This window comes from Podarcis pityusensis (genome assembly GCF_964106645.2).
Source record: "Podarcis pityusensis genome assembly, chromosome: 2".
NCBI classification, from domain to species: Eukaryota; Metazoa; Chordata; class Lepidosauria; order Squamata; family Lacertidae; genus Podarcis; species Podarcis pityusensis.
This window is the reverse complement of record NC_138029.1, coordinates 63579091-63605504: the sequence shown is the minus strand read 5'-3', so window position 1 is coordinate 63605504 and position 26414 is coordinate 63579091. Positions and strand designations below refer to the sequence as shown.

The window sequence follows — 26414 nt, the reverse complement described above, 5'->3', positions numbered from 1 at the left end:
TCTAGAAAGATGGAGAGCTGAAAGCAGGCGAGCAATTTGGACCCTTCCTGATGGAATGTGTGGGAGGTTCTGGCTGAGCAGAGCAAGAAGCAGAGAGTCCTTGTTTTTCTTCCCCAGCACGACTCTTTATTGACTGGAACAGCTCTTCAAGGAGTCTCATGATCCCAGGGCCTGTTGGTGGACGAGTCTGAATAATCTCTTAACAGAGGCTATGCAGTATTAAATCCCCATAAGTCTGCACTTTCTGAAACAAAGCCTCCATGGCCCATGCAATCATTCAGCTGCCTGTTCTGGACTACAGCATTTCCAGGGAGGGCTGGGAAGGTCTCCTGCCTGAAACACAGGAAAGCCACTGCCTGTGTGACAGCCAGGTAGACCAATTGCCTGACAAGGCAGCTTCCTATGCATACAGCCCAACCTGGAGATTTCAGGGATCAAACATGGAACCTTCTGCATGTGAATGTTCTGCCAAGAGCAGAGGTTCTTTTAGGGTTCAGACAAGGCAAAGAACACACAGGTTGTTCCTTGAGAAACAGATTTTATTTACAGGCAGGATGAGAAAACAAAACAAGGAACAAAGAGGAAAGCAAAAGGCAGGTTATGTCCATTCTGTTGCTGGGAACCCCCTCAGAACAACCATGGTTGGACTCAGTGGCATTCAGTCAGTGGACCAGGGGACTAGGCTAGTGCCCTAAATTTTCCCCTGGTGCCTCCCTCCCAAAGCCTGGGAAGCTTCTGCCCAGCTCAGGGAAGGAGGTGTGGTGCTCTGATGGGTCCAAGAGCCCTCCCAACACCTTCCCAAAACCCACCCGGCTTTGGGAAGGAAGCAGGAGGGCCCCAGCATCATGTCAGAGACCTGGCTCCTCCTTCCCAAAGCCTGGGAAACTTTTGCCTGGCTTAGAGAGGGAGGCGCAATGCTCATGCTTGCAACACCGCCCCCCATTGTCCTCACAAGCTGGCGCCTCTATGAAAATTTTCACCACATTCCACTGGTACCTTGTAAGCTGGCCTTTGGCTTGGCCTTCTAAGATCTATTGGAGGACACTGTGCCATTGCCTGATGTTTTATGGTTCTCAACTGGTTCATTGTTTTTGTAAGCTGCCTTAGGAGACATTTTAAATAAAGGATCCAACCCTCCCTCACTTTATCCCAGCAGTGCTCTATACCAGCTATCACTTTTCTCCTAGCCCAGCTCAAATACTGGAGAGAGAAATCAGACAGAGAGATTAGAGAGGATACAATTAAGAGAAAGACTAAGATGGTAGACTTGGCCAGGTGAACCAAAGGAGATCTTAGGTGGCAATTAAGTAACAGTGTGAGAGTTGCTTGCTCCTTCCATGGACACATATATAGGAACATTCATGTCTTTGGATGGAGGGCTGAATTTTAATAAGTGCAATCAGGAGAGATTATCATCAGAGTGAGCAGGTAAGGCATTATCAAGAGACAGAGAAATTTAGGGGCAGTAGTTCTGCAGGGCGGAATGGGTGGAATAGATAGCCTAGAATTAGAGAGAGGTCAGGAGTCAAAGCCACGTGGTGGAACAAAGTCTGGTTTCGACAAAGGATGCCACTTCTTAAGGTTGTAAAGTGGGTGGGGATAATTAATGGGGGTGGCTCTGCCCATGTAGTCCTCATTTACAAGCACATAACTGCTGCACGTGTGAATAGGGCCTGCCCAGGTAAATTTTGTCCCTAAACCCTCCTGCACAGCACACTCTTAAAACCAGCAACTGACTAGTCAATTAATCAAAGCCATGATAGCTCTTCTGCAACTTCCTTACCTGAAAAACTATACATGTATAATAGCAGGCATCTCTGTGTCATGGGGTGAGCTCCTGTTGTTCGGTCCCAGCTCCTGCCCACCTAGCAGTTCAAAGTGCAAGTAGAGAAATAGGTACCGCTCCGGTGGGAAGGTAAACGGCGTTTCCGTGCGCTGCTCTGGTTCGCCAGAAGCGGCTTAGTCATGCTGGCCACATGACCCGGAAGCTGTCTGCAGACAAATGCTGATTCCCTTGGCCTATAGAGCAAGATGAGTGCGCAACCCCAGAGTTGTCTGCAACTGGACCTAATGGTGAGGTGTACCTTTACCTTTACCTTTTACCGTGTCTTGTGTGCAGATATGTGTATGCTGTCTCAGCTCATCCTGATGTGCTTAGATCACCCAATTTGGTCATTTTGGCGGGGGGGGGGGATTCTTCTCTTCCTTTAGTGTTCAATTAACCAATCTGATTTAACCAACATCACTTGAATGGAATAGCTGGCATTAATTTATTGAGGTGTGAAATCCAATTATGGAACCATTTGGTCCTTCAAGAGAGCATAACAAACTGAATCTATGTAGAGACAGCTTCTGGTGCCCTTCTCTCTCTCTGTCAAACCCTGCCCCCCCCACTGTTTCCTTTCTAATTCTTGTGGCAAATTGGGATGGAGAAGGAGGAAGGACTTTGACATTGCCTGGTGAGTAAGCAGCTGCTTGTAGGGTACATTGCTGTTAGCATGAAGGAACAGCTCAGCCTCTTTGCTTGGGACCCAAAAGGAGCCTTATCCCAGGCCAAGCACTCGCAGAGCATACTTCATTTCATGGATATAATTCCACAGCCCTTGAGCCAAAAGTAAGGAAGTAACTAGAGCCAGTTCAATACATTTTGCCGTGTGAGGCACAGCACGATGATGCCACTCCCTTCCACATACACCCCCTTCCACATACAGAAGTCAACTGGACTGGCACAGCATGGTCCACCACAACTGAAAGCAGCAGACCACTTAAGGGGGCACCTGACATGCACAGAGCATAAACTATGGAATTTGCTCCCACAAGAGGTAGTGATGACCACCAATTTGGGAGGCTTTAAAAAGAGGATTAGACAAACACATGGTGGGTAAAGCTACCAATAGCCACTAGTCAACAATACCTATGTTCTATGACCACTGCCAGAGGCACTATGCCTCTAAATACTGTTTGGGGAGTGTTGTTCTGCTTTCAGTGGTTTACCACAATGTGAGAACAGAGTTTTGGACTGGGTAGGCCTTTAGGCAGGTCCAACAGGGCCCTTCTTCTTATCTAGATAAAGGTAGGTAGCCGTTTTGGTCTGCCGTAGTCGAAACAAAATAAAAAAATTCCTTCCAGTAGCACCTTAGAGACCACCTAAGTTTGTATTAGTATGAGCTTTCGTGTGCATGCACACTTCTTCAGATACACTGAAACAGACCCTTAGATATAGTGAGAGGGTGGGGAGGGGTATTACTCAGAAGGGTGGTGGGAATGGGTGATTGGCTGATAGGTGTGGTAAACCTGTTGACGACTGACTGTTAACGGCTGCAATTAGTCTTACAGGAAAAAGCAAGCCGTGAGATGACTGAAAATAGCTTTATCATGTATAATGAGATAAGAATCCAATGTCTCTATTCAGACCAGGTCTCTCCATGGTTTTAAGTTTGGTAATAAGTAATTCAGCAACTTCTCTTTCCAATCTATTTCTGAAATTATTTTGTAATATGACAGCTATTTTGAGATCTTGTATAGAATGTCCTGGGAGACTGAAGTGTTCTCCTACTGGTTTCTCTGTCTTGTGATTCCTGGTGTCTTCTTACCTGTTCTTCTGTACCTCTTCACTGTTCCCTGCCATTCAGCATTCGCTGCCAGAAGCAACTGCCTCACTGTGCCCCAGAATTAAGTGTATACTGGTGCTAGCAGGACAATTCTAAACCCGTTAGCTCAGCTGTACTGATCAAGACCTACCATTCGGTGGAGGTATATAGAGGAAGACTATGACTGAAGACCAAAGTAGACAGAAGGGACATGAGGCATGGTTCTCATTGTTTGGCCTCATATAGGTTTGTTTGTTTTGTTTTGTTTAGAAAACAGCAGCAACAAATGATTGGTGTGGTGGGGAAACATTAGGATTACATAAATTTATTAACATTTCTATTAAAATACCAACAAAAAAGAGGAAGTAATAACTCTTAGCACAAATGAGGGAAATTGGGTAAGCACATATCTCTGAAAGTTAGCAGCAAAATGCAGAAGCCAAAGATGAAAAATAAAACAAATAGATAGGAGTAATGGTCATGCCTCAAATCTTCAAATACACAGAGGTGGAAAGAAAGAAAGAAAGATTCATTCAAGCATAGCAAAACCCATCATTCTCTGAAATAATGATGTGATAATTTTGAATGAAAATGCCCTAATAAATCTCACAGCAAGTTCAGTGCAAATCAAAACTAGATGGCAACATTTTAACAAAGGTTGTGATGTATTTATGATAACATTGAAAAATAAATTTCATGTCAAACTTGCAAGGGGACAAAGATGAAGTGTTGCAAGGGGAAGCATAAAGTATTACAAGAAAGACTCCTTGCCAGAGCAAAAAGAGGGCAGATTTTTATTCTCTCATCTCTGCCCTACCTACCTGTCTTTCAGGTACTGGCACTTTGTTTCTTCTTTGTCCCGCATTCTGCTCATATGTCATTGTTCCTCACCAGGTAATCTATTAAGAACACAAGACATAAGGACAAAATAAGAGCCATGCTGGATCAGGCCAGTGGCCCGACTAGTCCAGCATCCTGTTCTCACCAGATACCTATAGGAAGTCCACTTGCAGGACTTCAGTGCAATGGCACTCGCCTAGGGTGCCAACTTGAATAAAGTATTGGGGGTCCCAGTAAGCCCTGCCTTGCATAATCACTCACAATACGTGGCACATGCACACCATTTAAATGGCACTTCCCATCAACTTTGGAGCCCCTGGCCCCCTCAAATATTTTATGGGAGGGGCAAAGGGACCTTGGTCACTAAGAGTTGGCTCCTGTGGCACTTGCCCCACTTCTGATTCACAGAAACTTGTATTCGGGGCATTTATAGATCACTTTAGACTAGCACTTCACATGTATTATTTCAGTGTTCCTTAAAACAATCCCCTGTATTGTAAATGGAATAATTTTGTGGTGAGAAGATGACTTGTGGATTTTTTAATTTTATTTTTTAAAAACATTTTTTCATTAGGCAACATCAGCATCCTCTTTATCCTGGCCTTTTTTGGAATTATGTTCTAGTGGGTAATATTAAATGTTTAAAGAAATATGGGAAGTAGAGAGGTTACCTCCTTTAAAATCAAGAATGACATGCATGCCTCTAAATTATGTGGATCCCTTCCTCTGACTGTTCATAATAACCATTTCTGTTATTATATGAAACAACTAATATTCTGCTTGTTAAGGATTCTTTGGGTGTCTTCCCAGCCTTCTTGCAGCTGATTGTTAGATTGTTCTTACATTTGGAAATGTATCTTAGCACAAAATAATTTTCTGGTAATAGCAAGAATCAGATAACTGGATATTTTCCAAAGGTTATGCAGTAGTTGTGATTAAAATTTCAGTAGCTGAAATTGCTCTGCTTAGATTTTTCATAAATACATATAAACCCATTTCCCCCCTCTTTCGTTTCTCCCTCCATTTTTTTGCCCACCATTGGGAATATGCATTTACACACACACACTTTTCAGAAATATCTCATCATTCTAGAACATACTGAGATTAGATTAAATAGTAATATTTAAATATGCATGGTTCAAGGGATATTTTGATAATGCACATTTATTGAAATGGCATTGTGACATCCCAAACAATTGACTAATCACATTTTCAGCAGCTAAACCAGGCTGCAGTAGTGCAAACTCTGTACTGCAGAGGATAATAACCATTTCTGTCAAGTTTACATCTGTGGAAATCGACTGTAATAATTCTTGTCAATTTTTCTTCTAAGGGCTATTTTTTTCATCACAGTATTTTCCCTGATGAGAAAAAGCAAACCTGGTGAAATTGTCTCTTCTAGGCAACCCTTAAAGGTGCAGCAATATTCCTTTCAAGCCTTCAGAAAAAAATATAATTGTTAAATTTAAGCACAGCCCCCACATCGTGAAAAATATAGAATGGATTCCCTGGAAGTTGTATGTGTGAAGTCTCACACAGAGAGCATCAAGGCTGTTCCAGGATGTTTCTCATTCCATTCACGGTCTTTTGCCTCGAGTTGTGGATGATGGAGGAGGAGTGTTCCCTCGGCTATGGAAGCTATCCTTGGAGGATGCCAGGATTATTTGATATCTGGCACACAGTAAGGAGGGAAAAGGTCACAGGGAATGCCATCACCAAGCCAAGCCGCCCAAAAACCCCTGCCCTGCCTGCCAGAGTACTGTCTTAGCAAGACTGCCTGTGAAGCTGTGTTTATCAAGCCAAGCAAATGGCAGCAATCTTTGGGATATGGGGATATGGAGAAGATATTAGGCATTGAGAGCAGGGGGAAGGGAGATATAGAGAGGTTGCTGTCACCTGGGCTGGGGCATCTACTGGCTGTTATTAGCTGCTGGGTTCTAACTGTACAACCCTGAATAATGGGATGAGCCACCTTGTTCAACCGTATGATTTGTTTTTTCCCTTTGAAGAATTTCAGCTTTCACCCTAATCCTAAAATGGAAATCTGTTGGATGTTTGTGTTTTAGGCTGCATAGAATTGCAGCCCAGTTCTTAAAAGAATATAAAGTTTGAATTCCCAAGCTAGGCCTGACTCATTCTAACAATGGCTGGCCCAAAGCCTCGGGGAAGTTTATAGTCGGAGTGAGATGCTGCCATCCATTCCCTGTTGTGAGTCTGCACTATCTAGCAGCTAGAGGTAAATGATGTTGTTGTTGTTTTTGTGGGGTGGTAGTGGTACGATCACAAAACTCTTGTTGAAATATACACATAAGGCATTGGCAAGATTGTTTTCTAAAAAATGCATCTAATTTACATGGAAAGGGTAAATCTGAATTAAAGGGAGAAAACAATACAGACTGGCATTTTGATGACAATGATTTCATATGAATGCAGTAAAAAAACCCAACCAACCTTGTATGCATGAGATGCACCGATCCCACAATAACATCTGTTGTTTCCCTGAACATGGATGAGACATGGGGGATGGTGGATTCAAACTGCAGCAGAGTCCCTGGCAAAGCTGCCCAATCATTTCATCGCGTGTCCAACTATCCAGTTAGCCATCAGTGAGCTGAATGGAGAAACAAATGTCCTTGGCTCCACTGTGTAAGGCTGACAAGTAATCTAGGCACATTATAAACAAACAAACGAGTACCTTAGCACATCCTCAGCTGAAATGCAAATCCATTCAACCCACACCTGGGCACACACACAATAGGTCCCATGAATTGGCCCGCAGTCTGCCTTCTTTCCATTGAAATCCACTGTTTCTTTTCTCCCTCTTCTGTGTTATATCGAAACCATTGTTTCTGTTACTTGATAGTCTGCAGTCATAAAGAGCTTCAGCAGAAAAACGGCAGTGTTTGCCAAGGTCAGTAAAGTCGACTTCAGTGATCGGAAAATACTCCCTGGATGCATGTATGTTGCAGAAGGTTTACCTCCTTTTCAACGTTTTGAAGCATTGAATATATGGCAAGATGGGGAAGGTTCCCAGGACATGTTCTGAAGGTATATGAGGCCGCTACTTTGATAAAACTAAGTGGGCCTGGGTCTGGTAAGTGCGTCGATCGGTGGCCCTCTGGGAACCACATGGATCTCACCTTGGGTTCAGTGATGGAGGAAAGCTATCAATGTCAGAAAATAAATACATACATGAATATAGGTGAGGTGAAGTGTGGTTCCACTTCATACACTTGCAGCCTGCATTGCACTAGGGAAGTATTTCAGCTCAGTGGACCAAGGTGAAAGACCAGTAGATTTACCTCTGAATATAATAAGTTTATTCTGGCTGGTAACCTGTTCCATTTTTGTCTCTGCAGTGAGGCTTCATGACAGCATATCAGAGGAGGCACACCACTACCTGATATTTGACCTGTAAGTAATGGTGGGACATGAATAAATCTTCATATGCATGTTAAGTACTCTGTGAATCACTACAGGAGCATTACCTCTCAGGACACACACACAGTTTGAGAGCTACTCAGTCCAAAGTGGACTTAGATCATAGAGTTTCTCCACCCACCTACTGAAAAGTGAACGTGGTGTGAAGGAGCCATTTTTCCACATGCCTCATGCACACATTATCTGTCTCTCTACCATCACGAAGCAAACAGATATTTTGGAAAATAAAAAAAATCCTTCCAGTAGCACCTTTAAGACCAACTAAGTTAGTTCTTGGTATGAGCTTTCGTGTGCAAGCACACTTCTTCAGATACACAGAATATTTTGGAATGAGTCAAAACCCTGCAAAACCCATTTGACAAGAGACAAATAAATTGGTATGTAGTGCATCACAGACTACAATGGCTCTGCCAAACCACCTTCAACTTCCTTAAAAGCTGTCTCCAGGTTAAGTTGGTGCCCTATCACAGTTGGATATCAGTGTTGGGTAGCTTGTGTCCAGCCCTTTTAGAAAGCAGAGCAGTTAAGTGGCTTGGATTTCGCAAAGCGTTTTGCAGCATCCAGCTTTAAGAGAATTAGCACTGCTCTTTATGCAGATCAGCCCTTCAAGCTTCTTAGAGCAACAATTAGCATATTGAATGTGAAGTCCCTGGAGGACCAGCTGCTCTTGCACTGTTCTCCAAATCCTTTAAGAGATCCTGCCTGGCGCTGCAGTTTTTCTTTGTTACTCCTCTGAGACAGAGGGGTCTGGCATCCAAGACGGCGCTGATACATCTCCCGTTCCAACCTGTTCCTTCTCAGGCTGCTCTTAATTTCTCCTTCCTATCTGGCAAGCAAAATCACAGTAGGAATGCTCCACTAGAAATTCTAAGAAGGCTGTCGAGGAAGTAGTGGGGTTGGCAAGGTCACTTGAGAGGGGACTGCTGTTCTGCATGCTTAGCATATGGCCCACACGAGGCAAGATATTAAGCTTAACAAAGAGGAAATGGTGATAGCCCATTTCATCATTTCCTCCAGAATTACAGTCCTACAGTTTGCAGAATGAGGCAAAAAAATCTGATAGGATGAATATCACTGCTAGCTGTGGTAGAATAATAGAATTATAGAACTGCATAGAACTGCAAGGGACCCTAAAGGTCATCCTAATCCAACCCTCTGCAATGCAGAAATCTCAACTAAAGCATCCATGGCAGATGTCCGTCCAATCTCTGCTTTAAAATCCCCAAGGAAAGAGAATCCACCATTTTCCCACCATTTTCCCACAGCTCTTACCACTAGAAAGTTCTTCCTCCAACCTTCTGCATACGAAGTGTGTGCTCAGAACTGTTTTCACTAATAAAATACATTTTGTATGTCATTGCCACTAATACATGCTACTAATTGCCACTAATACACTAATACATATGGGTGCTTTACCCCAGTATATGCTTTAAAAATAAATAAATGTATACATTACTTGGCTGCAGAACTGCATTGCAAAATTCAGAGAAGTGTGCATTTCAAAGGATGGTTGTTTTTTGTTTTGTGTGTTACTTGGGAAACTGTGGGTTTAGCACATTCTCCCCTTTAAACGTGAACTGCCTTGACTTTCTCCTCCATTCCTTGCAGCAGGAGGATGTCTGGAGCTGGGACTGATTCCTCTTTAATTTCTTCACAGGGTGACAGGCGGAGAACTGTTTGAGGACATCGTTGCTAGAGAATACTATAGTGAAGCAGATGCCAGGTGGGTATGGGGGAAATAATAAAGTGCCTAGGAAAAACTGTACAACACTTCATCTCTGAGGCTGGCAGGCAACAAGGCTGAGAACCTACCTCTGTCACCGATTAGTTTTGCCTTCAATCTTTTTGTATTGATACACTATGCTTCTTGTCATGTAAGCAGGCAGTGTCCAACAACAATACAAAATACAGTGCATATTCGGTGTGTGTGTGTGTGTGTGTGTGTGTGCGCGCGTGTGTGTACATATATGCAATATAGATACAATAAAATTAAAATCCAAAGACAGTCAGTAGTCCAAATAAAAGTAAGATTCATGATGACAGACATCAAGGGCCAGCAAAGATCAGGGTAAATGAAAAGTACTGGTGTGTGCCTTGTTTTGGGTGGAAATGGAGCCATTGCAGCTGCTCATACACAATATAGGCACAATCTGTGATACAGTGTGACTCTAGGTGAGGGACTGGGAACTGATAGCTCACGGTCTTCATCTGGCCCATGAAACCTCCTTAACCAGCCCTTCTTGGCCCTTCTCCCTCCTCCTTGATATGGGCAGCTGTGGTGAGAGCAGCTACAAAAACAGACACTGCAACTGCAGTGCCCACTTCTGTCTTCCCTTTTCACCCTGATCTCAGACAAATCTGCTTCCTTCTCAGCACCGACAGCCTCTGTCTTTCCCTGGTCCTTTCCCAGTGCTTGGGAAATACAGTGGAAAGTGTAAAATGACACTTGCTTTGATGCGATGCCATCTAACCTCTGCACAAATGTATCAGGACAAATGCTCATCAAATAACCAGCATTGTATCATTGCTCCAAATAAATTAGGATGCATGCTCAACAAGCAGGTTGCCCTGAAATGCCCTTAATTGAAATTTTGCCAGCTTTTAATTTGGATAGTGACTCTTGGGCTGGGGTGGAGGGTGATTCTTTGGCTTTGTGAGACAATGGATTAAACTAGTAAGATGACGATTGCCATGCAAAGATGCTTACTTGAAAATAGGTCACACCAACTTCAACTGGACTTACTTCTGAGTAAGTAAGCATAGACGTGCAACCTTAACACCACACACACCCTTACAATCGCCTGGCATATTAGACTATCAGCTTGGTGTGCTTCCTAGCAAACAACTTTTATTAAGTTTCCTGTATGCCCAGAACATTATAAACGATTGCTTTATTAGCATCTGCCAAAAACGTAAACAGAGCCATTTCATTTTGCAGACAGCTGTTCTGGCACCTGGTCCTTCATTTTCTGTTTTCCACATGCCTGCAACATGATGTGTGTGTCTCATCAAGCTGTCGTAGTGAGACCTACCAACATGAGAAAAGTGATCATGAACTTGCCACCCCATCTACTGCCATAATTTCTGTGAGAAACCGATCCAGTGGTTTTTGCTCATTAGCTTCTGCAACACTGCATGCTCATAAAGCAACCAGCTTTGTTCTTTTTTCCTCTCACGGAAGAACCCAAATGCCTCCAATAATGCCCTCCTGTAATAGTTTCAATGGCAATCAGATTACAATGGTTATTTCATTTCCCGTCCTGTTGGTAAGCCTGGCTCTGCAGAGAAAGGCACTGAGCCATTCTTCATGGCTGCTAGCAGGAAAGGGGAAGGGGAAAATAGGAAATGGCAAAAAGATAGCAGTGCAGACAGGACTCTGCTGGGAAACCTTGCCGCAAGCCATCTCCTGACCCCTTCCAAGGTAATGTGACTGTGTTTCCTCTCTCTAGTCACTGCATTCAACAGATCCTGGAAGCTGTCTTACATTGCCACCAGATGGGTGTAGTGCACCGGGATTTAAAGGTAAAATATTTATAAACTGTAAGACTAAAAGTGTATCCCTTCTGCAGCCAACTCCTACACCCAGAATACATACCCTGGTTGATTTACTTTGATAGAAAGTAGATGATAGCATATCTTCAATAGAAATAGAATTGTTAAGTGGCTGAAGTCTGTAGATTTCATAAGTCCTAGTTTTCACAGACGTACAGTAGTAAACTGTCGGAGCTGTACGAACTTCTAATTGCATTGGACTGAATACTCCTCCTCCGAAAACAAATCCCCGTCCATAGAAAACTAGCATATCAGGGAGAAAGCTTGATTAAAATCCTTCTTGCTGATACCTAGCTTTCTGCAAGGAGGGACTTTTTTTTTACTATGAAGGAACATTCAATCATGTGAGGCCCCCCCCCCAGCCTGAAATGATACAGGTGGCCACCTCCAGTTATAAATATGCCTCCTAATTAAGCCAGCTGTAAAATGTAAGTGTATCCAAGAATACTTCAAGCCAAAGGTAGGGTTGGAAAGATCTGTCGGTTTTCGTTTTCTCCGTTTCTCATTTTCTCAATCTTAAATTCAGTTTCCCACATTTCTGCAGTAGCTCATGAGCCAAATGAGTACCACGTGGCATGGTCAGAATCTAGCCAAAAGATGCTAGCTGAGGCATATCGCCATCCTAGTATTCCACCTCCTACTCCAAATAAGATGTCTTCTCATTTGGACATAAGCAGCAGTCAGAGGATTCACAGTCTGTTTTGTGTCTCGCTGGAAAAAACCAAACAAACTGCAAGTAGCTTGTACCTGGGACTCAATAAGAAACCAAGGGGCGTTTTTTTGCTGTTTGCCTTGGGATTACTGAGCCAGCCAGCTGCTTCCTTGCTGGCGACTGCAATTGTAAGCATGCAACTTGACCATAATTCTCTATAGTGGATGCACTAATAACATGGTTGCTGATTGTGATCTGGGAGTCAGGCAGCCGAGCAGAGAAGAAAACCTGATCTATGTTTCTTCAATCAGTGCTGTTGGCAATCCTAGGTCCTGAGGTGCAGCTGACAGCCCTGTTAGTACACTGTTGTCTGCCAAAACAGCCAGCCATATGAGCTACCTCTTCACTAATTAGGGAGTTGTTCTGTCTGTGGGCTGGCTTATTATGGGATGGGAGCTCACCATGCATGCAAAATTTTCACAGCATGCATGCCATGTTGTTGGCATCAAATCCCACCCACAGTTTAATCCTTTCCAGGGAAAATCCAGTAAGTTTTTAAAAACCCATTTGTGACATGTGAACGTTGGACCATTCTAGGGGAATGCGGGGCCCAGGAAAAATGACACCTTTTGGCTCTCCCCATTGCCCTCATCTCCCTTTTGCCTCTGCCACCTTCTCCACCACGTCCCTCCCTCCCTTGCTCTAGGAAGGGTGGTACCTAGCTGGGCTGGCCAGGCAGCAAGCATGCTGTGACTGCCACCATCAAGTACAGGGCATCCAACATGCAGTACCTGGGGCAGTTGCCCCTAGAGACAGCCCTTCCTGAAGGTCCTGTTTCCAAATCCTTGTCCCCACCTGCAATCACCACCATAAGCGATTCCTTTGCCTGTTGCTTTAAGAAACACACGCTTCATTTCTGTTATTTCGCTCCTTCTTCTCCCTCCTCCAGAATACACGTCACCCTCTATATTTCTCCCACCTACTGAAGTGCTGCTAAACTCCCTGCTCACACTCATTACCAAGAAAAATGGCCCACGCAGCCATGTGACAGGGCTCCCGCTAAGTGGCCAGGAGAGAACAGAAGCTGGTACATAAGAAGAACCTTGCTGGGTTAGACCAAAGGCATCCATAGCTCAACACCCTGTTTCCCACAGTGCTAAGCCCATAAATAGGACACAGGCCCCTCCCCTGGTTGTTCCCCACCAATTAGAGTTCAGACAGATACTACTGTTTCTGATCCTGGAAGCATCATATATAGCGAGCATAACTAGCAGCCATTGGTGACGATAAGCTTCTAGGGGGATTTTTTTGCCCCATGTTGCATCACTTTATACTCGCTTGGAACTGCAGTTGCCGCTTGGTCACCCATTCACTTGGTTTGGAGAGCTCTGAGCATTCCAGTTTTGTTTTCATTCACACTGAAGCACCCTGGGCTTGATGTTTAGTGCTTGAATGTACAAGTGGAAGTTCAGGAAGCAGTCTCGAGGGAAATAAATAATGTTGTATACCATGCCTTCCCATGGTGAGGGGAGCGGGGTACATAAAGGTAAAGGTAAAGGGACCCCTGACCATTAGGTCCAGTCGTGGCCGACTCTGGGGTTGCGGCGCTCATCTTGCTTTATTGGCCAAGGGAGCCGGCGTACAGCTTCCGGGTCATGTGGCCAGCATGACTAAGCAGCTTCTGGCGAAGCAGAGCAGCACATGGAAACGCCATTTACCTTCCTGCCGGAGCGGTATCTATTTATCTACTTGCACTTTGATGTGCTTTCGAACTGCTAGGTTGGCAGGAGCAGGGACCAAGCAACGGGAGCTCACCCCGTCACAGGGATTCGAACCGCTGACCTTCTGGTCGGCAAGCCCAAGAGGCTCAGTGGTTTAGATCACAGCGCCACCTGCGCTGTATATCCCACGCCTTCCCATGGTGAGAGTAGCGGGGTACATAAGTATCTGCATTTCTGCTGAGCATGGGGCAGAGAGAGGAGGGCTGCACCATAAACATGCTTTCTGACCAGCATGGTTATACAGTGGTGCCTCGCAAGACGAAATTAATCCGTTCCGCGAGTCTCTTCGTCTTGCGGTTTTTTCGTCTTGCGAAGCACGGCTATTAGCGGCTTAGCGGCTATTAACGGCTTAGTGGCTTAGCAGCTTTAAGAAAAAGGAAAGAAACTCGCAAGAACTCGCAAGACGTTTCGTCTTGCGAAGCAAGCCCATAGGGAAATTCGTCTTGCGGAACGACTCAAAAAACGGAAAACTCTTTCGTCTTGCGTGTTTTTCGTCTTGCGAGGCATTTGTCTTGCGAGGTACCACTGTAATTGAAAATGTGCAGGTGGTATTTTTTAAAGACTCAGAAATTAGAAGAGGGCTAAGCAGATTTAATGGGTACTTCAGAGTTGTGCTTCTGTATGTTTATCCTCTAACCGATTCCTCCCATAGCCGGAGAACCTCCTGCTGGCATCCAAACTGAAGGGAGCTGCTGTAAAACTGGCTGACTTTGGCCTTGCCATTGAAGTGGAAGGGGAGCAGCAGGCTTGGTTTGGTGAGTGGGGGAAAGTTGGGTGTCATGGGTGTAACACTTCTGTGGATCTAGTTACGCTCATGTAACAAGGGACTCAATTGCTGTGAATATTTTAAGGATCTTCGGACCTTAAGCCCAGTACGTTGTACATATCTGTTGTATAAGCTTTAGAAACCATAAACATGGTGATTATTCTGCTGCAGAGTAGGTGTATGACAGTGGTTAGTACCTCAGGGAAAAACTCCCAAATAACCACCAACCAAAACATATTCTCCTTTTTTTGAATATTTTAGAACTATCACTACACAGAGAGGTGGGGGGGGGGTCACAGATGCTAGGAGTTGTAGTACAGCAACATCTGTAGGACCACAAGTTAGCCACACTTGCCTTAAGCATGGTCTGTGTTATTTTTCTTCTATGGGTCACTCTGGTTTGGATCACATCAAAGTTTTACCTGATATGTGTTGCTTGCCATTAAAGATCTGGAAAGCTATATAATTGCACTATCCTGTAAATCTGCTAGGTGAGATTTCATAATCTCTGTTTTGGTAGTCATGTACAATATGTAGAACAGAGAGGGGTTCAAAGTAGCACAGCTGTCCGTTCATGTATCATCCTATTTGTCAATAAAAATATAATGCATGGACCACATTCACACAATTAGATAATGGAATCTTAGAGTTGGAAGAGACCCAAGGATCCAACCCCCTGTAATGCAGGAATCTCACATAAAGCATCCATGACAGTTGGCCATCCAACCTCTACTTAAAAACCTCTAATGAAGTATATAAATGAGCTTCCTACATCTGCACATTTGTTCTTCTCTTCACACAAATGGGCAAACAAACCATGAAGCCGTAGTTAACTATTGCTTCCCTGTGACCTGGTTCACATGTGATGTTAAGCCAAAGTTTATTAAACTATGTCTTAGTATTATGTGTGATCCTTGCCCAGTGTCTTAGCCTTGGTTTGTTTACTACCAACAAACCATGATCTGAAGCCATGATTTGTCATCGACTTACAAAACTTTAACTATGGTTTGGCATTGTGTGTAAACTCAACACCTTTCCTTAACCAGGGTTTGCTTGCCTGCCCCACCCAGGGCACTCACCAAAATACAAAGGCAGAGTGAGAGCTTGGGAGAAGCAAGTCATAGTTTGTTTGATTTGTCTGTGGGACAACTTGTGCTTAGCTTGTAGTTTTTTTAAACAAAGCACAGTTTAAATAAACCATGGCTTTACATTCTGTGCAAATATGGCATTAGAAGCATAAAGCTAGGATTAATGGTTTCCATGAAAGCCAACTTGATCTGGTAGCCACCTTTAAACCTTGGCTTCATATACTAGCTTGCTTAGAAGACTTTTGTGTTGTAAAGGGGAGCTATGGTTAACTGCAGCTTCCCGGCTTCTTTCCTTGTACAGCAGGAGTGAAGGGGCTGGATGGAAGTGAATGAGGCTCTTTCATATCTCAGCTTATTAAGCTTCAGTTTCATAATCGAAATATGGAACAGGATTGCTGCACTTCTAAATGGGATAATGCACCATAATTAATGCAGTGTAAATACATATTAGATAGGAACATGATAACCTGCAGCAGTGTTACAAATGTCTGAGGGGGACTCCTGTGGGATCCACTACACACTCCATCTTCCCGAAACACCTGCCTCCCAGAAAGGAGCAAAATGTTTTGCTAGAAAGCAACAGGCACCAGCCTATCTGTGCCTGAGTATGGGTGCAATCATGAAGTACACTCGGACCAGGAAGCCTTCATTAACTGCAACTGAAGAATCCAGGCATATCAATTACAGTACAATTTTATTACTAATTAGGCGTGGGAGCACATTTGATGTGGTTGATGCATTTGATTATAATCTTGGCCAATTATAACTAAGAATTTAAGAACCTCTAGGCTAGGAGAAGGAAGGGTCTGAGAAGTATGGTGATGTGGCATTCAAAGTCCCAGCTTTTTTCTGGCTTGGGTTAAGGAATTCCTTGCCCTGTGTGTGAGGTCAAGGTGTGGGGAAGAAAAAACACCAATTGTGTTTCGATTCAGCGGTAAACAAAAGTCCCATGTTTCCATATATCTGGTCCCTTTGGAACTCCTATATGACTGACAGGCAGGCTTGGTAAAAAAATACTGAGAAACGTTCTAGCCACCTTAGTTCCATAAATAAGCTTTTGGAAACTAAAGGCTGAGAAAGCAAACCCCCCAAACGGCAATCTGTCATGCTTTGTAAGAGGCTAAGTAAATACATTACTGAAAGAAACGGAAGACACCAACCATTTATGGTTTGTTGCCTTTTGTGTAAAAGGTGTGAGGATTTTGTGTAGCTGAAATATACAAAGCATTTTTAGATCCAGTTGCTCCAATATAGTCTTCAGTTCTAAAAATGCCACCCACCCTGATTTTGACTACGTAGAGTCCCCTGACTTAACTGAGTTACAATGGCCAATATGTTTAGCCAAACTATATTAGTTCTTCTCCCCTGAGGTTTCTTTTACTGAGTTAGTGGCATATATTCAATTTGTTTAGCCATTTAATTGCATTTTCTAAAAAGTCTACTTGGGTACTAGATGTGGTTTAATGAACTCACGATAACTTGCAGCTATAAATGTAACTTACTGAGGTCATCATAACTTACATTGCTATTGTATCTTTGAGCTGTAGACATAGGCTGTTAAGGGAATCCATTTATAATTTCTCAAACCACAAATACATTTTGGCAGATGCAATTTGTTAGGGGAGGGGGCATAACTCAGTAGCACAGCACAAACCTTTGCATGCAGAAAGTCCCAAAAGGATCTCAGCAACAAGGCTAGAAGAAATCCTTCTGTTAGCTCAGAAAATGCTGTCCTAGATGGCATAGCAGCCTATTTTCTGAGGGGCAAACTAGGACTGCATAGACACTCGGGAAAAACAAACATGTCCATTTTGATTTCTCATTTTACAGTGTTAAACTCAATGCTCCACTTTTCTACATCAGTTTACGATTATTATTATTTTTTAATCCTCACAAACATTCATCAACCTTTTAGTATGGCTTCTGCTATACACATTTTTATATGGGGCAGGTTTAACTTAGTGTAGTGAGTGGTTCGGCGCCTTAGCAAGCAACCTAACATTCCGCCTTGAAGGCAGGATCTCTCCCATCTGTTCACACCTCCCTTGGTACCTCCAGGAGCTAGGTGAGGGAGGGAGTGTCTCTGCCCCCTCTGGAGAGGAAGGGTTAGATCCAACATAGTGAAAGGCATTGTGGAGGTATCAGAGATAGCTGTGAAGCTGGCCATTGAGTTCTTATGGGGCTGGTTGGGGGCTCCTCCCCTTTAGACTATTTTCTAAAGATTATTATTATAATTATTATTTATTGAATTTATATACCGCCCTATACCCGGGGGGTCTCAGGGCGGCTCACAGAATAAAATCAAGATATAAAACCACAAAATACCTAATGAAAATAAAAACAGCAACCCAATCCCCCCCCAAAAAGAAAGCACATTTTAAAAGGGCCTAGGATGTAAATTGGATCAACCAAATGCCTGGTTAAAGAGGAACATTTTTGCCTGGCGCCTAAAGGTGTATAATGAAGGTGCCAGCTGAACCTCCCTGGGGAGAGCATTCCACAGACGGGGAGCCACTGCAGAGAAGGCCCATTCTTGTGTTGCCACCCTCCTGACTCCTCAAGGAGGAGGCACACAAAGAAGGGCCTCAGAAGATGATCTCAGGGTCCAGGTAGGTTCATATGGAAAGAGGCAGTCCTTGAGGTATTGCCGTCCTGAGCTGTATAAGGCTTTATAGGTCAAAACCAGCACTTTGAATTGGGCCCAGAAACCAATATCAGGTTACCACAAGACTACCTACACTTTTCTCTTGTGTATGGGCCGTGAGGTTGTGGCAATAGCTCTACAAGCACTGGAAGACTTGAATCAGAGATGTTAGGAGTGATTTTCAGCAAAGGTGCTCCAGGATAGCATGTATCTAGTGCAGAACAAACACCAGGTTTGGTGGGAATATTAGAGAGCAATTCTCTTTTCCCATTCGACTGATAGCTGCCTTGTGCTTTTTGCTGCAGACTCCGCTGGACCCCATGATGTGTAACTAGCTGCATATTGTAAATCTTTGCCTTACTAGGTTTTGCAGGTACTCCAGGCTACCTTTCGCCCGAGGTGCTCCGAAAGGACCCCTATGGCAAAGCTGTGGACTTGTGGGCATGTGGTAAGTGAGGTTATGTTTCGAAAGTGGCTAAACAGGCAAAATAAATCTTTAAGGAATGAGATGGAGGCCGCTGTGATTCTCTCACCATCTTTCATACTGTGTGCAGTCCCTAGCTTGTTCACAGGGCTTGGTTACCTCTGAGGTATGTCAGTGCTGCTGTGTGAACTAGTGTCAGTGGACTGATAAACTCTACAGGAAACAGAATTCTAGTAGCACATCATGCAAGAGGATGTGAACATTCATTGTCATCCTCTGCCGTGGATCAAATGGAAAGCCAGAATTCTTTACCCCCATGTGAGCCAGTGTGGTGCAATGGCTAGAGTGCTGTGTGACCTTAGAGCAGTCACAGTCTCTCCACACAGCCTAGCTCACAGGATTGTTGTGATGATAAAATAAGGGAATCTCTTTGAAGGGAAATATTTTATGCTGCATATTTGAATGCAGTTGTAAAAGCACTGGCATGGCTCCCTCCCCACTTCAGCGCTCCCTCTGATGGGTTGTTGTCCTTAAAACTCTTAGTAAAAATAGCAAAGTTGTTCTGGTCAATATGACAAACTCATGTATGAATTTGTGACTCCACAATCATGTGTACTAGAGGAAACCATAGAAATGTTTTGTAAGCGATGGGCTGAAAATCTTACAACCAAAACCCTACTCCTATGACCTGTGGGAGGAATGGCTAGCTAGCTGAATGAGCTTTTAGCAGCCAGGAAGCATTATGCTACAAGGTTTATGGATTTATGGGATTAGCATTCACCAGAGAGTAACTTCCACAAGAGCAATTTGGAGATTAAAAATTGTGTTTCTGGATGTTTGTTAAATTGGAGAGTCCATTATATTCCCCCCTCACCATAGCATCAAGGAGTCTCTCACTCATTAATCTATTTATCCTCATCATTCTTTTGAGACTCAGGGAAGAGCTCTTATCCAATGAGAAAAGGAAACACAGTAAGCCTAAATCACTTGTGTAACCCAAACAAGTAGTTACAGTAGAGCAGAAAGCGAACGCAGGTGGCCTGAATTAAACTTTATTTCAGATGGAATGTGTTCCTTTCTGGCAAAACACCTGACTTCCTATGGCATGTGTGTTTTTTAAAAAAACATTTGATGTGAATAATGAACCACAAAGATCTTCTGAATGGTAGGAACTGAAACTGTGTCCTGGTGCAATGACTTAACATGCAGTCATCCCCTCAGCAGGGCTACTTCTGAAGAATAAGAGTCTTAAGTGGCGTCTCAGGCAGTCTCTATGAGAAAGTCTGCTTCTCAACAGTAATGTGTTGCTCATCACACAAGTTCAGTGATTTTTTTTTAAAATCAGATAGTGCTCTCAAAAAAGGACAAGCCTTCTCATGAGGCCAGATTGTATGTGTATGTTGCCTATTTGGCATGTTGATGCATCAGTGACTCACTTAATTAAACATTTTACCTTCAGCCTCATTTTCACAGCACACACATGGAAGGAACAGTTTTTCCTGTGTTGGGTTGCAGAATGTTGTAGGAAACAGATGAGGAACATACACCTGATGTTACATTTTCATTCCAAAAGAATCTTTGAGCAGGGTCTGATGTGTCTGAATGTTGCATTACTGCTGCTAGCATGCATAACGGTGCCAATCCTTGCAAAAGTTTGCCAAGGGATTCCCAGATGTTCAGAGTTCAACTCCTATATACAAAAAAACTATTAGAGTGGAAGAAAATTTCCTGGGCAGCATATATGCAGTACAGAAAGAGAGGGGGCATTGTGGTGTGTGTTGTTGATAAAGAAATTTCTTCAAAATAATAAATCTCAGATAGTGTTTTGGGTGTCTGAGATCAGACATAGGGACCTGATAGTGTGTAAGAGAACAGGTAGAAATGGTAGGTGAGAAATAGGAATTCTTCCTTCTCCCACCCAAGTTCAGCTCTATGAACTGATATGGAGGAAAGACTGGGCTTAAACAAGCCCAAAGAGCAGACTGCAGTGTTGCGGTTCCTGGATGTTGTTACTTAGCTAGGATGGATGCTGTTCTGGACACTTGACAAGATACTTTTTACTAACTGGATTCAGGGTATCTGACAAATAAGTGGCAAGTGATTTCTTTGTTTGGGACAGAGGGTGCTTCCCTCAGATAACAACTGGACAAGAAATGGCTTCCTCAAAGCATAGGATTTTTTGCAGTAAGGAAAGTGACAGGGAAACACACTGAAAAATGTGTGTTAACACTTGCTTTGACTCTAACCTACTGTCAGGGAACTGCCATTGGAAGGAAGGGAGGTGAAAGGGCTCACACAGGTTGGGAGAGACTCAGCAGCTGAAGAGGGAACCAGTAGGGGGAGAGGAGGTGAGCTGAGGGAAAGTGAGCTGGAGGGATGGCTCAGAGACACTTCCAGCGAAAACAGTGGGGAGGTTTCAGGACCTCCTGTAGGGACACCCACTCCTCGCCGGAAACTGTCACGCAGAGAGTCCAGAAGACGCGTTTCCGTTAAGGAGCTTTTATGTTGGAAGCGATTCCAAAAGCAACCACTGTCGGAATCTGCCAGCGACTGACGGAGCCATGTTTAAGGGGCTCCGTTACAGACAGAGGTTTGCAAACTTGACCAAACTCTGAGGGACTTGGATTTTACACACAAGCAGCTCATCGTCCCATCACAGCATTCCGACAGTCTCCGTGAGCAGCTTGTGCAGGAGAAGGCATCATGAGCAACCCAGCCGGAACCGGAGAAGCAGGAGCTGGAGCGGGTCCAAGCCTGGAAGAAAGGTACCGGGCGTTGGAGGTCCAGCTAGCGCTGCAGACGGCGAGGCTCGAGGAGAGGAGGGCTCAAGATGCAGAGAAGGGGAAAACCACCCCGCTCGCCAGAAAGTTGCCAGGATTGGTACAGAAGTTTGGGGGGGAGCCCAAGGACTATCATGCCTTTAGGACAGAGATGCAATATGCCCTTAATCTGCAGTTTGATGACTTTCCCGACGAGGAATCGCGGGTGGCTTTTGTGATTGGGCATCTCGAAAAGGGGGCGAAAGACTGGGTGAGGCCCCTGATGGCAACGAATAATGACATCCTGAAGGACACGAGGAAGTTTTTTCGTGCCATGGATCTGATGTTTTCCAGCGATATTGAGCAGGGAGTGGTACGCAGACAGTTAATGGCGTGCAAACAGGGGAGCCGATCTGTTCGTGAGTACTGGACTGAGTTTACCATGTTGATCCATAAATTGGGGTGGGATCTATCGGCGGAACCCATTCAAATGCTCTTTGAAGAAGGGCTTTCTTCGGCTGTGAAAGACGAACTTTCCCGGGCGCCCAGGGCGGAGTCTATGGACCAGCTGACCAAATCAGTGCTGACCATAGGAGCGCGCCAAGAGGCGAGAGCCTTGGAGAGGCGGGAAGGGAAGGGGGAACGTTGGAGGGAGCTTCGCATTCCAGAGATTCCAGAGCCACCGTTCCCGCCGGGAGAGCCGATGGAAATTGGAACAGCGCGCGCGCGCGCAGTTTCAAAGCCCAGTGAAGAGCGGAAGAAGGAGGGGAAGGGCGCCAAGAAATGTTATCTCTGCCAACAGCCAGGTCATTTTGCCAGAGTCTGCCCCCAAAGAAAGGAATGGCAAGGAATGGCGGGAGCTGTTGGGGAGAGGGAGGAAAAGGTACCGGAGCAAGTAAAAGCCAACGCCTGGCTGCCACCGTCAGGGCACAGCAGCCAGGCCAAAGAGCAGTGAAAGTGCCCACGCCGGAACCTCCTAAACCCGCCCTAGTGATAGAGGTGTTACTAGAGCTGCCTAACGGACACCCACTAAAGATAAAGGCGCTATTGGACTCAGGCAGCTCCTGCAATTTCATGAGTAAGGAGTTTGCTGCTGAGCACCAGATACAGACTATCCCTTTAAGTAACCCTTTGCAGGTGACCACGATCGATGGAAGGGAGCTGCTGGGAGGAGAAGTCAGCCAGCAGACCGTCCCAATGATAATGAGGGTAGCAAGACACACTGAGCTAATAGCGTTTAATGTGGCTACCTTGGGAGGAGCTCCCATTATTTTGGGGATGAGCTGGCTAGCGTTACATGATCCGCTAGTGGGCTGGCATCAGAGAGTGGTCTCCTTTGGGTCAGCACATTGTCTAGAACACTGCAAAGAGCGGGAGGCTCAAGGAGGGGCCAGAGCCACTCTAGCAGGGACGGAAGTAACGGAGAAGGGGAAGGTTCCCCAACAATACGCCGACCTGAGCAACGTCTTCAGCGAGAGGGAGGCAGACAAACTACCCCCACATAGACCCTTTGACTGTCAAATCAATTTACTCCCTGGGGCACAGCTCCCTGTAGGCAAGCTGTACGCCATGTCAGACAGAGAGATGCAGGAGCTAAGGGAGTTCATTGACAAGAACCTGAAGAGAGGGTTCATCAGAGAGTCCAGGGCGGTGGGGGGCAGCCCAGTGTTTTTTGTGGATAAAAAAAACACGGACAAACCTAGACTTGTAGTGGACTTCAGGGCCTTAAATGCAGTGTCAGAACCAGTGACTTTCCCGATGCCCAGAATTGATGACATTTTGACAAGGGTCAGGAAGGGAAAGATTTTTACTAAACTGGACCTGAGGGGGGCGTACAACCTGATCCGAATAAGGAAGGGGGATGAATGGAAAACCACCATGTTCACCCCTTTGGGGGCATTTGAATATTTAGTTATGCCCTTCGGCTTACAAGCAGGCTCCGCGTGCTTTCAATCGTTTATGAACCACGTCCTGGGGCCTTTGCTTTACAAGAATTGTGTGGCCAAATTAGATGACGTGTTAGTATATTCAGAGAATGAGGAGCAGCATGTAAAAGACGTCAGGGAAGTGTTGGGCAGACTGCAAGCCAATCAGCTGTGGGTGAAGCTAGAGAAGTGTCAGTTTCATGCCAAGGAGGTGGAATTCCTGGGGTACCGCTTGTCGGACAAGGGATTGGCCATGGATCCTGGCAAGGTCCAAGCGGTACTGGAATGGAAAACACCGAAAACAAGGAAGGATGTGCAAAGATTCCTTGGATTTGGAAACTTCTATCGGAAGTTCATCAGAAATTTTGCCCACTTGACGGCGCCCATTACGGACTGTCTCAGCAGTAAGAGGAAATTCGTTTGGACGGCGGAGGCGGAGCGAGCTTTTGAGGAGCTGAAAAGGGCGTTCGCTTCGGAAGAACAGCTCCTGCATGTGGATTTACAAAAACCGATGCGAGTGGAAACGGACGCATCAGACCGGGCTGTGGGGGCGGTGCTTCTGCAGCCTGGCAAGGAGGAGTCGGAGTGGAGACCGTGTGCCTTTTTTTCGCGAAAGCTGAACAAATCTGAGAGGAACTACACGGTGTATGACCGAGAACTACTAGCCATTCATGAAGCGTTCAGGAGATGGAGGCATTTATTAATTGGGGCACAACATAAGGTGCAAGTGTGCACGGACCACAAGAACTTAGAGTATTGGAGAACGGCACGAGTGCTCAACCAACGGCAAGTGAGATGGGCCCAGGAGTTCTCCAAATTCCACTTTGAAATTTGTTATGTGCCAGGTCCAGAAAATGTTAGGGCGGACGCTCTCTCACGCAAACCTGAATATTTGGAAGAGGAGGGGGCACCCGAAGAGAGACATGTCATCCCAGAGGACCGCTGGGTGTGTGGGGCGGCATTGGTGGGGCAAAGAGAACTGGTAGAGGAAACAGAGAATGATGAATACGCCCAGAATAAGCTCAGAGGTCTTAGGGGTGAGGGAGAGGAACCAGGGGGTTTCGAGGAAAGAAATGGAGCTTTGTATTACAAAGGGGCACTGTATATCCCTGAAGGAGACTTAAGGGGGAGGGTACTCAAGCAGTTGCACGACAGCCCCACGGCGGGGCATTTTGGACAACACAAAACCATGTGGTTAGTCACCAGGGAATTTTGGTGGCCTAAGGTGAGGGAAGAGGTACGGGAGTATGTAAGAGGGTGCGAGCAATGCCAGCGAGCCAAAGGGGAGAGGCGGGCGCCGGCGGGGCTATTAGAACCCTTACCAACCCCAGAACGACCTTGGGAGGCAGTGTCGATAGATTTTATGACTGATCTGCCGAAGTCCAAGGGGAAAACAGCCATCATGGTGGTGGTAGACCTACTAACAAAGATGTGCCACTTTGTAGCCTGCTCGCATGCAGTCACGGCGGAAGAGACAGCGAAGTTATTTGTAGAACACATTTTTAGGTTGCACGGGGTGCCATTGAGGGTGGTCTCAGACCGAGGAAAACAATTTACTTCCAGGTTCTGGAGGAAGCTCATGAGCTTACTGCAGGTGGAGGTCAACTTTTCGACTGCCCGGCACCCTGAAACCAACGAGCAGGCGGAAAGAGCAAACGGTGTCCTCCAGCAATACCTGAGGTGTTATGTCAATGACAGAGAGAATGACTGGGTAGAAAAGTTGGCGCTGGCGGAATTTGCCTACAACAATGCCGAGAATGTGTCCACAGGGATGAGCCCCTTCTTGGCTAATTATGGGTGTCATCCCAGGGCTTTCCCAGGGGGAGAAGGGGAGAGATGGAGCGTCCCGGCAGCCGAGCATTTTGTAGAAGAAATGGAAGCAATCCATCGTCAGCTCCAACTCAACTTAGAAAGGGCGAAGGAAGAATACAAGAGGCAGGCAGACAAGAACCGAAGGGAAGGTGAAACCATAAGGGTGGGAGATAGGGTGTGGCTGTCAACCCAAGGGTTGCCGTTCAAAGGAGGTTGTAAGAAATTAAGACCCAGGAGATTGGGTCCCTTTGAGGTCATTCAACAGGTCAACCCAGTGGCTTTCAGGCTCCGGTTACCCAACCACATGAAACTGCACCCAGTATTTCACAGGTCGTTACTGTCACCGTATGAGGGGGGACGAGAAGGGATGGCCACTCGGGGACCGGTCATAGAAGAAAGGGAATGCAGCAGCCATGTGGCAGAAATCCTCGACGCCAGGTGGAAGGGGGATCAGGTGGAGTATTTGGTAGCGTGGGAAGGAGAACCGGAGTCAGAAAACACTTGGGTAATGGCAGAAGATATCAATGACGAGGTATTGATAGAAACGTTCCATCAAAGGTTCCCAAGGAAACCTCAGCCTGTGGAGAGGTTCCGGAGGGAATACTTTGGGACCACCGATGAGGAGGAGGAGTTGGAAGGATTCCCGGACTCGGAAGGGGAAGGGGAGAAGGACTCTGAGGAGGAGGAGTACTTCGAGACCAGGAACCGCAACAGGTGGAGAGAAGTGTTCGAGACATCGGAAGATGAAGGAAGTTCATTCCGGGGTTTTGCCTCCTCACCGCCCGTAGAGGAGGGGGCGGGAGGGGGTGAAGGGGGCCCTGGAGGGGAGGTGGATGTCAGGGAACTGCCATCGGAAGGAAGGGAGGTGAAAGGGCTCACACAGGTTGGGAGAGACTCAGCAGCTGAAGAGGGAACCAGTAGGGGGAGAGGAGGTGAGCTGAGGGAAAGTGAGCTGGAGGGATGGCTCAGAGACACTTCCAGCGAAAACAGTGGGGAGGTTTCAGGACCTCCTGTAGGGACACCCACTCCTCGCCGGAAACTGTCACGCAGAGAGTCCAGAAGACGTGTTTCCGTTAAGGAGCTTTTATGTTGGAAGCGATTCCAAAAGCAACCACTGTCGGAATCTGCCAGCGACTGACG

At 45.5% G+C, this 26414-nt stretch overlaps 1 protein-coding gene across 4 annotated transcripts in view; it reads left to right on the top strand.

Annotated features, from left to right (window-relative positions):
* CAMK2A (calcium/calmodulin dependent protein kinase II alpha) overlaps positions 1-26414 on the top strand; it is a gene marked incomplete at its 3' end in the record, with an annotated part of 118426 nt that overhangs the window by 57908 nt on the left and 34104 nt on the right. For all 4 annotated transcript variants that reach the window (XR_013981974.1, XR_013981975.1, XM_080991394.1 and 1 more), the window contains exons 4-8: positions 7790-7844; positions 9529-9594; positions 11321-11393; positions 14509-14611; positions 18719-18802. Coding sequence is in view for 2 of the 4 variants with exons in the window: in XM_080991394.1 (XP_080847520.1) it covers positions 7790-7844; positions 9529-9594; positions 11321-11393; positions 14509-14611; positions 18719-18802 (381 nt within the window). The remainder of the gene's footprint in view (positions 1-7789; positions 7845-9528; positions 9595-11320; positions 11394-14508; positions 14612-18718; positions 18803-26414) is intronic.